The sequence below is a fragment of the Mirounga angustirostris genome, unplaced genomic scaffold (genome assembly GCF_029215605.1).
Source record: "Mirounga angustirostris isolate CCGP_5_RB_7025 unplaced genomic scaffold, mMirAng1.0.hap1 SCAF_1, whole genome shotgun sequence".
NCBI classification, from domain to species: domain Eukaryota; kingdom Metazoa; phylum Chordata; class Mammalia; order Carnivora; family Phocidae; genus Mirounga; species Mirounga angustirostris.
In genome coordinates this window covers 165772185-165785541 of record NW_026991709.1, presented here as the reverse complement: position 1 = coordinate 165785541, position 13357 = coordinate 165772185, and the positions used below count along the sequence as shown (strand labels likewise).

Below are 13357 nucleotides of genomic sequence, written 5' to 3'. Positions count from 1 at the left end.
GAACCTAATGAGGAAAGAAGTGGAAAATATTTTTAAAATGAAATTTCTAGAAATGATCAATACAGTATCTGAAATGAAAATTTCACTGGATGAGACTAACAGCTGATGAGATACTACAGAATTAAAAATGGATAAATCTGAAGTCATAGCAAAAGAAATTATCCAAAACTAAGCACAGAAAGGCAGGGTGGGTGTGAGGGGGGAGACCAAAACAGAAAAAGAAAAAACAGAGAGTCTCAATCTCTGTAGGTAAATATCAAGCAGTAAAGTAAAGAACAGTTAAGGTCTAACAAAATTTAACTGGAATCAGTATTGGAGCATGGGATGCGTATATGAACAAAAAAATACTCAAAAGAAACAAGGACTAAAATCTTTCCAAATATAAACCCAAAGCTCCCCAAACAGGACAAATACAAAGCAAACCAAACTAAAGCATATTACAAATTTCTGAAAACCAGTGATAAAAAGAAAATAAGAAAAGCAGCCAGGGGAAAAAGGCATATTATATACAGAAAGCTATAAATAAAAAGACCACACCTGGTTTCATCTGAAACCAATAAAGTCAGAATGACATTCTGAAAGGGAAAAAACATTAACCCTGAATTTATACCCATTGAAAACACCTCTCAAAGAGCAATGAAGTAATTTTTTCAAACAAAAGCTGAGAGAATTCTTTAGCAGCTTATGTACACTACAAGAAATGTAGCGGAGAGGATAAAAATGATACCAGAAGTTAACTTTGATATATACAAAGGAGAGTACCTTTTGTATTTTTGTATTTACAATACAAAAGACATTTTTTAATTTGTTTAAAAGATAATGGGCTGTCTAAGCAAATATAGTAACAATGTATTGTAGTATCTACAATATATGTACACATAAAATGAAAGACAACAATAAGATGACAGGAAGAGGACAGAAGTACACATCTGTAACAGTTCTACACTATTCAGGTGGCATAATATTGTTTGAAAGGAAATTGTAATAAGTTAAAGTGGCATACTTTAAACTACCACTAAAATAATAAAACAAAGAAGCAAAGCTAGGAAGGCAACTCTGGAAAAGATTTAATACTTAAAAAATGTTCAACTATTTCTTAAAAAGGCAGAAAGAGAGGAAAGAATAGGTGGACAAATAAAAAACAAAATGGCAGTATATGTAAATCCAGCCTTATCAATAATTACTTTAACTTTATGCAATAATGGAAATGTTACTCCTCTGCACAGTTTAACACAGAAGCCACTAGCCACATGTGGCTATTCTGCACTTGAAATGTGGCTAGTGCAAGAAACCAAAGTTTTAATTTTATTTAACTTTAATTAATTTTAATTAAAATGTAAATAGTCTTATGTGGTTAGCAGCCACTGTATTAGACAGTATAGGTCTAAATATTCCAAGTAAAAATAGATATTGTCAGGCAGAATTAAAGGGCAAGACCCAAATATATGTTGTCTACAAAAAGTTCAAATGAAATATAAAGACACAGGTAGTTTAGAAATAAAAACATGGAAAAAGATAAACCACACAAACACTAATTTTCAAAAGTGGGAGTGGCTATAAATAACATCAGAAAAAAGCAGACTTGAGAACAAGGAATATTGCCAGGGTTAAAGAGGGGCATTTCACGATAACAGTCGATTAATCAAGCAAAATAAACATAAATGTGCATACACCTAATAAAAACATTGCAAAATACATAAAGCAAAAACTGACAAAAGTGAAAGGCAAACTAGACAAATCTATAATATAGTTGGAGATTTCAACACTGCTCTCTCATTGATAAAATAATAAAGAACCAATAGAGGTAAAGATTAATTAAAGATCACTATCAACCAACTTGAGTAATTGACATAGAATACTCCACCCAACTACAGCAGAATAGACTTCCAAGTATACATAAAACATTAATCAAGAAATACCAGGGCGCCTGGGTGGCTCAGTTGGTTGGGCGACTGCCTTCGGCTCAGGTCATGATCCTGGAGTCCCTGGATCAGGTCCCGCATCAGGCTCCCTGCACGGCGGGGAGTCTGCTTCTCCCTCTGACCCTCCCCCGTCTCATGTGCTCTCTCTCATTCTCTCTCTCTCAAATAAATAAATAAAATCTTTAAAAAAAAAAGAAATACCATATGCTGGGCCACAGAACAAGTCTAAGAAAATTTTAAAGAACTCAAATCAAACAGATTATGTTCTCTAACCAGAATACGTTCTCCGACCAGAACATAACTAAATTAGCATTAGTAACAGGAAAATATCAAGAAAACTCCCAAATATTTAGAACAGACTTCTAAATAACTCATGAGTCAAAGAGAAATCACAAAGCATATTCGAATATATTTTAAACTGAATAAAAATTAAAACATAGGGACCCCTGGGTGGCTCAGTCGTTAAGCGTCTGCCTTTGGCTCAGGTCATGATCCCAGGGTCCTGGGATTGAGCCCCGCATCTGGCTCCCTGCTCCTCGGGAAGCCTGCTTCTCCCTCTCCCACTCCCCCTGCTGGTGTTCCCTCTCTCGCTGTGTCTCTCTCTGTTAAATAAATAAAATCTTAAAAAAAAAGTTATAAATTTAAAAAAATGAAAACACATATCAAATGTGTGAGATGCAGCTAAAGCAGGGCTTTGAGGAAAATGTATAGCTTCATATGCTTTTATGAGAAAATAAAGATGTAATATCAAATAAGTAAAAGGAAATAATACAGATGAAAGTATAAATCAATGAAATAGAAAAAAGACAAAATATAGAGAACAATTAACTAAAAGCAGGTTCTCCAAAATGAGCAATAAAATTGATAAACCTCTAGCTAGATCAGATAAGGAAAAAAGAGAAAACACATTTCTAGTATATGGAATAAGAAGAGCCATCACTACAGATCCTTCAGACATGAGAAGGAAAAGAGTAATAAGGAACAGTATGAAAAAATTCTGTGCCAATAAACTCAACTTCTAAGATTAAAAAGGTAAATTTAATGAAAGGAATAAAAGGTTGTTTTAACAATCAAAAAGCAATTCTATAACATTATAAAGGAAGTAAATCATGAGCATCTCCATAGATGCAGAAAACACACCTGACAAAATTCAACACCCATTTATGATTAAAAAAAAAAAAAAAAACCTCTCAGCTAATTAAGAAAGGAACTGCCTCACCTTGATAAATTTATGAAAATGTATTAAGAAATGAAATGAATTAAGAATAGCTAACATAGTATTTAAAAGACTAAATGGGATGCCTGGGTGGCTCAATTGGTTAAGCAACTGCCTTCAGCTCAGGTCATGATCCCAGGGTCCTGGGATCGAGTCCCACATCGGGCTCCCGGCTCAGCGGGGAGCCTGCTTCTCCCTCTGACCCTCTCCCCTCTCATGCTGTTTCTCTCCCGCTCACTCTCTAATAAATAAATAAATACATAAATAAAATTTAAAAAAAAATAAATAAAAGACTAAATGATTTCCCCATAAAATTAGGACTAAGAAAAGGATGTCCACCCACATCACTTCTATTTAGCATTGTACTAGAAGTACTAGCCTGTGTAAAACAAGAAAAAAATACGAGGCATGGAGATTAGAAAGTAAGAAATAAAGGTGTTTTTATTCACAGATGACATGATTGTGTATGTAAAAATTCTGAAGGAATCAACAAAAAAGATGCTAGAATTAAAAAGTGAATTTACCAAGATCACAAGATAAAAGGTCAATAAAAAAAAATTGTATTTCTATGTTCATGGCCTGTGCAATGAGAACTAAGCCATATTGTTGAGAGAAATTAAAGCTATAAAATGGAGGAATATACCACGTTCATATACTGAAGACTCAACATTGTTAAGAAGTCATTTCTACCCAGATTGATCTCTAAATTCAGAACAATCCCAATGCACATACAGCAGGGTTTTTTGTAGAAATTGACAATCTGATTATAAAATTTATATGAAAATGCATATAAGATGCAAAGATCCTAAAAGGGTCAAATAATTTTGATAAAGAAAAACAAAATGGGAGGCCTTAAAATGTCTAACATCAAGATGTATTACAAAGCTACAATAATTAAGACAGTGTGGTATTGGCACAAGGATAAACACAGAGAACAATAGAACAGGAAAGAGTCCAGAAACAGATACAAACATTACTGCCTGAGGCTATATTGACTAAGAAGGGGAGGGCTCTATCATGGGAATGAAATGTACTATATCTTAATTGTGGTGGTTACATGGTATATACCTTTGTCAAACCTCACTGATGCTTGTACACTTTATTTTGCATTTAAAATGGATGTATTTTATTATATGTAAATTACACCTAAATAAAGATTATTTTAATACATATTTTGAAACAATCCCCCAAACTTATCTTTACTAATGTGAATCTAACCTAGAAAGGAACTAACAATTATTAAGGGCCTATAACATGCCAAACACTGGGTTCTGCACACTGAATTTTCACAATCATCTTCTAAAGTAGAAATTATTCATCAAATCTTTACATTTGAAGAAATGTTAGCATTTGCAAATTCAACCAGCTGTAAGTTGGGGAATCAAGAATCAAGCCTAAGTACACCTCTAATGCCCATGTTGCTACCACCACCACCCTCTTAGGTCTTTGCTATAGAAACTTCTTACCACAGCTACTACTATCCACCAAAATCATTTTTTAAGCCTACCTTGTTGTTGTTGTTTTTTAACCTTCCAAGACAAATCACTTGAAAATAGCTCCTGAATAATGACAATGACAGGCTCACCACTATGTGTTAAGTACCTCAAGCTACAGAATAAAAAATACATAATAGACTCATGAAGCTAAGTACAAGCAAATTTCAATTTAAGAGTCTTTCCAGCCTCACACAGCAAGGTAAGTGATAAAATTGTCTGTAATGCTCTTTACTGGTAGATTCTCCCACTGGGATTTTTAAACTTTGAATATATTTTTAAACTTTGAATTATATATTCGTGCCAAGGACTACATGGTTGAACTACCTATGCGTTAACCTGTTACAAAACAAAAATTCTGAAATTTAACACCTAAAAGTATTAGGCAAACAAAGAACCACAAATAGTGACCAAGATCTTTACTGCCCTAATGTTACAAAAGGCGTAAAAATATCCAAGAGGAGACCCAAGGAAAGAATATGGGAGAAGATGGGATTTGAGATGAACACGAAAGGAAGAGATTTACAGATGGCCTGAGGACAGCTGACATCAGGAACATTCCTTGTCCTATGGACTTTCTTAATTCATAAGTCTTAACTGGGAACCACAGGAGATGATAGTTCCAGGAAAACATACTTTTGCTGTCTTTGCTTGTAACAGCAAGAAATCGTGCCACCAGAGCTCTGCTGCCAGTATTACTCCTCCAAGTGTTCTTCACTCCCATCTTTGGTCCCAGGAATACCCCTTGGCGAAATGAGTGTGATGACTAAATAGGAAACCGATGGTATCGCTTCTACCACCATCTTCAAATCCAAAAGACAGTCTTCATAATGTACATATATTCCTCTTACGTGTGTTGGACTGGATGTTCCTCACAGATCAAAAAATTGGACTGGGAAAGCTCATGTTTCAAAGTTACCTAGAGGGTGTCACTAGAGAGAACTGTAAGCAGACATGCTGACTGCTTTCCCTGTTGACACTGGACTAAAACTTGGAAGCTTGAAAGATGGAGATGTTATTACACAGCTCAGGATGGTGTCATCGTAAGGCTTCATTTCAGTGTTCCCATAAGTCTTAAGGGCACATATTTATAACTTTCACTTATCACTTATCAGGGTAAATTTAAAATTGATTCATAAAAAATTATCTTTTTCTGGATTTCCAAGGACACAGAAATTTGTGAACAATAGTATTTTTACTTCTTAAATGCTTTTTTCCCCTCCTAATTCTTCTACTCCCCAACATTATCTGTTAATGGAGTTTTGTGCATATCCTTTTGGGGTATACTGATAAATAAAGTGATATGCAAGTAGTCTCATGGGCCCACACATTAGTTTTAATTTTCTATGCAGTGAACATGCTTATATATAATTTTTAATTTCTCCACCTAATTTGTTGAAATAGTCCCAGTAGTTCCACTTCATAGGAATTAAGGATATCCAAAATTTATATTTTGAGTCAAAAGTAGAGGTTTCCCCAAAATAGTAGATTGTCATCAATCTTATCCCCCAGTGTTTGTCTACGAGACTTTTTCTAAAACAGTACAAACATTAGATGTCAGTGTTTTAATCTTTGACAATATGACATTACAAAGAAATTGCTTTTCTTTGGTTATTGCTAAGTTCAAACATCTTCATATATCCTTAAACCTTACTACTCTTTTGTTATTTCACTTTCCTCTGTGTTTTGTTTTGTTTTTTTCATTTCCCTTGGAATATTAGTGTCTTTGTTACCGGTTTCTAAAGAGATCATTTATGACTAAGGATGTCAACCATTTGCCAAAGGAAATACCATGTTTTCTCACCAACATTTTACAGTGATGTTTTACTTTTTGGTTGTACAGAAGTTGCATTTTGAAATATAATAATTTTCTGCTTTAAAAAAATGTATACCCGGGGCGCTTGGGTGGTTCAGTTGGTTAAGCGACTGCCTTCGGCTCAAGTCATGATCCTGGAGTCCTGGGACTGAGTCCCGCATCGGGCTCCCTGCTCAGCGGCGAGTCTTCTTCTCCCTCTGACCCTCTTCCCTCTCATGCTCTCTGTCTCTCATTCTCTCTCTCTCAGATAAACAAATAAAATCTTTAAAAAAAATAAAAATAAATAAATATATACCCAAGAGGAAGGCAGCAGAAAATATCGTCCGAAAACTTCAAGATAGAGGAGCTAAAGGTGAGAAATAAGTAAGTGTACTTACTTTGGGTGTTAAATTAACACTACCTTGTGTAAAAATCACATTTTTACTAACTCACATAGACAATGCATACTTACAGTTATGTGAACATTGAGGAATCATCATTGCAATGTTGAAATATTCAAAGCAAATTCCACACCGCAGCAAATCATCTATTGTCTGAAATGCAAAAATACATATATACCTATCAGAAAAACACCAAGACTGGAATGTCTGCCACAGAACTCTTTCTCCATCCCCTAAAAAAAACAATTTAAGAATACTCTTCTGTCAAATATACAAATTCAAAATTAACTCCACATAAACTGCAAGGAATCTTGACAAATCAAGAAAAACCTTCCTCATATGACTTACACATTCAATCGTCAAGTTACCGAAAAAGCTTTCGACAGATAAAGTGGACACTGTACAGACTCCTGGTCCATACTGTCAACCCTTTACAAAAGGGCTACTCCACTTCTGTTCCATTAACCATGTGTTTCCAACTTACTCCAAGCTTCTTCCTCTTCAAACCCCATTCCCTGGCCCACAGTCACTGTTGAGTGAAAGGTACCAATAACCATTCACCACACAGGTTAAGAACAAAATCAGAGACTATTAAAGCCAAACATCAGAAAGCATCTAGTTAAAACCCTTACTTCACAAGTGAGGAAGCACACACAAATAACTGGGCATGAGTCAAGCCAGGACTAAACTTCCTGTCTCCCTGCTGGCTCAGTCCAGTGCTTTCTGCACAGTCCCACATGTTAATTACTACATGGTGGAGCCAACTGAGGAAGCCCTGGAAAGAGCTGGAGCCAGTGGTGGCAGAAGAAGGTAAAGACGTGGTCAATCTGAGAAGTCAGACATATGTGTGTCAGCCTGGAATGCAATCCAAATAGGAAAGGATCTATTCTCACAATGCAAAATCTTCTAAATCATTTAAAATTTATTCCATTCAATAAGAATAATGAGCGGTTTTTAAGAGAAAAAAAAAAAAAAGACAGAGCTCACTCATGTACCAACATGGAAAGATTGCCAAAATAAGAGCAAAAAAGAAGTCAGGTAGGGGCACCTGGGTGGCTCAGTCAGTTTAGCGTCTGCCTTCAGCTCAGGTCATGATCCCAGGGTCCTGGGATCGAGCCCCTCGTCGGGCTCTCTACTCAGCGGGGAGCCTGCTTCTCCCTCTCCCTCTGCCCCTCCACCCCACACATGCGCTCACTCTCTCTCTCACTCATAAGTAAATAAGATCTTTAAAATGAAATTTAAAAAAAGAAGGTATGCTACTGTTTGTTAAAAAAAAAAAGAGGGCGGAATAAAAATGTATTCTATTTTTACCTTGTATACATATAAAGAAATCCTGAAAAGTTACACAATAAAGAAATAATAGTAACAGAAGTAAAAAAACTGGATAAAGGACAGACTGGGAGGGAGACTTACTCTTTGTTTCACATTTTTAAACCATGAGTGTATTACCTAAATTTTAAAAATACAAACAAAAAAAGACTAATGTCACTAACAATCTATATGATGAAATATTATGTAGCCACTTAAAAAAAAAAAACACGCTTTCAAAGAATAATTAATGCCATGAGAAAATGTTCATGTTTTAATGGAAACTTAAAAAAATCATAGAATAAACCTACAATACATTACAATAGAATTATACAGTTTAATCTCCCTAACAATCTTATGAAGTCTATAGCACCTATTCCAGTTTTACAGATGAAGCCTACAGTGCTTATAAGTGGTCGAATCAAACCCAAGAAATCAACTCCAAAGTGATCCCAGATTTTAAATGCATATACACATCATACACGCACATTAAACAGCAAAAATATTAAACCATGGTTACCTCCAGATGGTAGGGTGATGGGGAACTTTCATTTTCTCCTTTATCCTAATCGGAATTTTAATTTTTTCTACTATATACACATACTCCATTTATAATCTGCCAAAACCAAAAGTCCTGTTACTATAAAACCAGGGAAATAAACATAAAAATGCCAAAATCTTCCATTATTTTGGATGGTAAGCTACCATTGACACAAAAAGCTAGAGGACTGTGTTGCACACCAATTAAGAGCAGAGGCGGGGCTAGAAGCCAGAGTCCTGGCATCTCTATTGTGCTTTCTTCTATATACCACCCTTTTCTGGAGGAGTGGTTCAGAAACATACTGAGCAAGATTTGTGGAAGGTGACACTGTATCAGATGAGCGATAATATTTTTATACAAACTTCTAGTCATACCATTTCAAGAGCGTAACATGCACTCCACTAAACAGAGAGCAGTTAAGTGGATGCTCTAGGACTTCTTCAACTTAGAAGAGGGGAAAGTGGAAGGGGAAAGTAGGAAATGAGTGAAAAGACTTAATACCTAGAGGAAAGGTTCTTAAGTTTTTTGGGTCACAGATCCCCTTATACATATGAATAAAAACTACGAACTCTCTTCTCAAAAAAACCCACACAAACAAAACTCTTATAAATAATTCTGGATACGAAAGTCTTTCCATGGATCCTAGGTTAGCAACCATGGATTTGGAATCAGATTTTATTTAGTATAAGAAAGAATTTCAAAATTAGCTGCTACTTCCAGGAGCAGCTAATTCCTGGAAAAAGTTCAAGCAAAAACTAGGTGAGAAATTGACAAATACATTACAAAGAGATTAAAATACATAGATCAATGGAAGAGGAAAGAGAGCCCACAAATAAACCAACACCTATACAGTCAATCTACAACAAAGGAGGCAAGAATATACAAAGGGGAAAGGACAGTCTTTTCAACAAATGGTGTTGGGAAAACTGCAAAAGAATGAAACTAGACCACTTTCTTATACCACACACAAAATAAATTCAAAATGGATTAAAGACTTAAATGTGAGTCCTGAAACCATAAAACTACTAAAAGGAAAAACAGGCCGTAATCTCTTGGACATCACCTGAGCAACGTATTTATAGATATGTCTCCTCAGGCAAGGGAAACAAAAGCAAACATCAACTATTGAGACTACACAAAATAAAAGGCTTTGCACAGCAAAAGAAATCAGCAACAAAACAAAAAGGCAACCCAGTGAATGGGAGAAGATGTTTGCAAATGATATATCCCATGAGGGTCAATATCTAAAATATAGAAAGAACTTACACAACTCAACACCAAAAAACCCCCAAATAATCCCATTAAAAATGGGCAGAGGACCTGAATAGACATTTTTCCAAAAAAAGACATACAAATGGCCAACAGATACATGAAAAGATGCTCAACATCACTAATCATCAGGGAAATGCAAAACAAAACCATCCTGAGATACCACCTCACACCAGTCAGAATGGTGTGAATCAAAAAAAGAAATAACAAGTATTTGTGAGGATATGGAGAAAAGGGAGCCCTCCTGCACTGTCGGTAGGAATGTAAACTGGTGCAACCACTATGGAAAACACTGTGGAGTTTCCTCAAAAAACTAAAAACAGAAATATTATGTGATCCGTAATTCCACTACAAGGTATTTACCCAAAGAAAATGAAAACACTAATTTGAAAAGACACATGCACCCCTATGTTTATTGCAGCATTATTCACAATAGCCAAGATAGGGAAGCAACCCATGTCAGTGAAAAGGTGAATGCATAGAGAAGATCCGGTGCATATATATATACAATGTAATATTACTCAGCCCTAAAAAAGAATAAGATCTTGCCATTTGTGACAACACGGATGGACCTAGAGGGTATTATGTATGCTAAGTGAAATAAGTCTGACAGAAAGGCAATACCATATGATTTCACTTTTATGTGGAATCCAAAAAACAAAGCAAATGAACAAACAAAAAACAGACTCTTAAATACAGAGAACTGGTGGTTGCTGGGGTGGGGGGGATTGGGCAAAATAAAGAGTAGTAATAGGTACAAACAATTAAAATAAAATAAAGAGCTATTAAAAAAACAGAAAAGAAAATACTGGAGGGGGCTGGCTTTCCACCATGATTCTAATATGGGCTCAATCAACTCCATCACTGAACACTCTCAGGTGCTGTGGTGAGACATCAAATCCGTAGAAGACATGGAACCTGCCTCTAAAGAACTCTGGAAGTTGTGGTAAAATATGCTTAAATCTACAAAGCAAGAAGCTTTACAAACTACAAAGCTTTTACTTCCTTTATCCAATTCAATCTTCAAAATAACAAATAAAATAACAAATAAAAAGGGGGGAAAGAAACAACACATGTTAAGTGCTAATAATTATAATAAAGACATATTAACTGAATGCTTACTCCTTCCAGATACTTAGAACCTTCAACCAATTAGCAAATAATCTTTAAGCATGCACTATGTGCCAGACATTGTGTTAAGCACAGTGAATAAGCCAGCTAGAATCCCTATTCACACAGATCAACTCATTTAACCAACACTATAAACTGTTTATTTTTGTCTCCACTTTACAGTTGAGGAAATTCAGGCTCAGAGAGGTTGAGTAACCAACCCAAGATAACACAGTTAAATAAGAGCCAGAGACCAGATTTAACCCAAGACCACTGGAACTCAAATCTATGTTCTCCTCCAAAGTACCTTGATACCAAGGCCACCACAACTCCAAAACTACATCTTTCCTAGATCCTTCCCCAATGTCAGCTTTTCACGATGGGGCTATCTCAAGTCCCCAAGCACCGTAGATGACACTGGTGATGGCAAGAAGAAAGGCCTTATACTTACTTTAACCTCCCCCAAGTCCCTTCACTTAATCCTCAAAGTCAGTCTTATGAGTCAGCGGGGACAGATACCATAATCCCCATATTTACCACACTGAGGAGTAGAACTAGAAAGTGATCTTGCACACAGTCACAAACAGAAATACATAATTACAGATCAAGAAGAAAAACGAAGTAACTGATTCTTAGCTAGCACAGCAAAATGTGTTTGCTCTTCTTGATCAAGCACACAGGGCTCACTGCTACTGTAAATGGAACTGGAATGCCTTGCCAATAACCATGCCAAATAACCATGTTATTTAAGTGAAATAATATAATGAAATGAAAGGCTAGTGCTGAGCCTGAGCCCTGATCTCGTTTAAAAGAGATACAAACTGTTAAGAGTTAGGACACGTCAGGAGAAGCCAATCAGCACTAGGTAGTTATAAGAAATGAAAAAATGTAAAGGAAATGGGAAATTCTCAAATAATGTGCCGCAAGAGTTTACATATGCTTGACAAGTAGTAGGCCCTCAGAAAGGGTTAGTTGTCACTGTCGTTTTCACTGCTTAGAGTGACTATTTTTCTCGAGGTCATTGTTATTGCTGTGGCTGAACCGCTTAATACCCGGTTCCATAAGACGGCCAACCTAAGCTCACCACGAGGGACCGAGGCCTGACCCCGTCACTTCTCGGCAGGAGGAAACTGAGGCCCAAATCTACCAAGTCTCTAAGTGGCAGGGCAGAGCCGGGTACCCTGGCCCAGCTCGCACCTCGCGCCTCCTCTTTTCTCCTTCTCACACCGGGACTGGCCTCCCGCGGACACCCGGGAACTCCCACCTCCCCAGAGCACTCACCTTCATGACTGCCAGGCCTGGAGGCCACCGAGGCTCGACTAGGGAGTCCATGGTCTCTCCTAGGTAGGCCGGTGGGGGTTCCAGCACCCACTGGCCTCCAGCGCTCCACCGCCACTCGAAATTCCCCGCGCTACGGCGTTACGTCACCAGTCAGCGACGCGCCTGAGGCGTGTGCGGAGCCTGCTGGGAGTTGTAGTACAAGGGAAGAGCGCGGCAAAGACGCTCTCACTGCGCACGCGCCAAGCTTCCCCTTTGCTTCTCAAGGCAGGTAAGTGGCTAAAAAGCCCACATCATGTTTTGTAGCAGACCCTTGTTAAATAAATGCCTGTTGACTGTTAGGAAAAGACAGTCAGGAATCAAACTAAATCCGGACCTTGACAAACCGTTCAAGGTCTAGCCTCATGCCTCCTCCTCACGTTGCCCTCCGTGATTGCTATACGGATCTGTCCCTGCTCTGAGTAGGGGTTTTCATATCTATTATTTCATCTCACCCATCACAACACTAAGAGATAAATGTTACCATTGTTAGTCTACACAAGAGAAAGCTTCCGCTCAAAAAAAGTGAATAGAGTTTCCTTGAGTCATAGAGTGTCATTGCCCAGACTACAAATAAGGGCCTCTGGACTTTAAACAGGAGTGCTTTCTTTTCTCAAAATAAAATTTTAATTTTATTTTTTTCTGCAGGGATAACCACCTTAACTCTGGCGTGTAGCCTTTCAGATGTCCAATGCAGATATACAGATACAGCTTTTCCCCCCACAAATATTATTATATTAAATGCATAGCTTTGTCAACTTGAGTTTTCTGTTTATTTAACCATACATCTTAAGACCTCTCCGTATTAATAATGTACATATTTACCTCATTCTTTTTAATAGCCACATAGTCCATAACATAGATGTACCACAATTTATTTGCCTACCATACTGTGGAGCATTTGGGTTATTTCCAGTTTTTCACTATTGCAAAGAGTTGCAATGAACACACTACCTATATAAATCTTGGTGCACTTGGGCCAAGG

At 37.0% G+C, this 13357-nt stretch overlaps 1 protein-coding gene across 4 annotated transcripts in view; it reads right to left on the bottom strand.

Moving 5' to 3' along the window:
* RAD18 (RAD18 E3 ubiquitin protein ligase) overlaps positions 1–12475 on the bottom strand; it is a 109149-nt gene extending 96674 nt beyond the window's left edge. For all 4 annotated transcript variants that reach the window (XM_064593144.1, XM_064593131.1, XM_064593142.1 and 1 more), the window contains exons 1-2: positions 12337–12475; positions 6899–6980 (exon numbers count right to left, since the gene is read on the bottom strand). In XM_064593144.1, coding sequence (XP_064449214.1) covers positions 6899–6980; positions 12337–12387 — 133 coding nt within the window. In that variant the 5' untranslated portion in view covers positions 12388–12475. The remainder of the gene's footprint in view (positions 1–6898; positions 6981–12336) is intronic.
* Between the last annotated feature and the right edge of the window lie 882 nt (positions 12476–13357).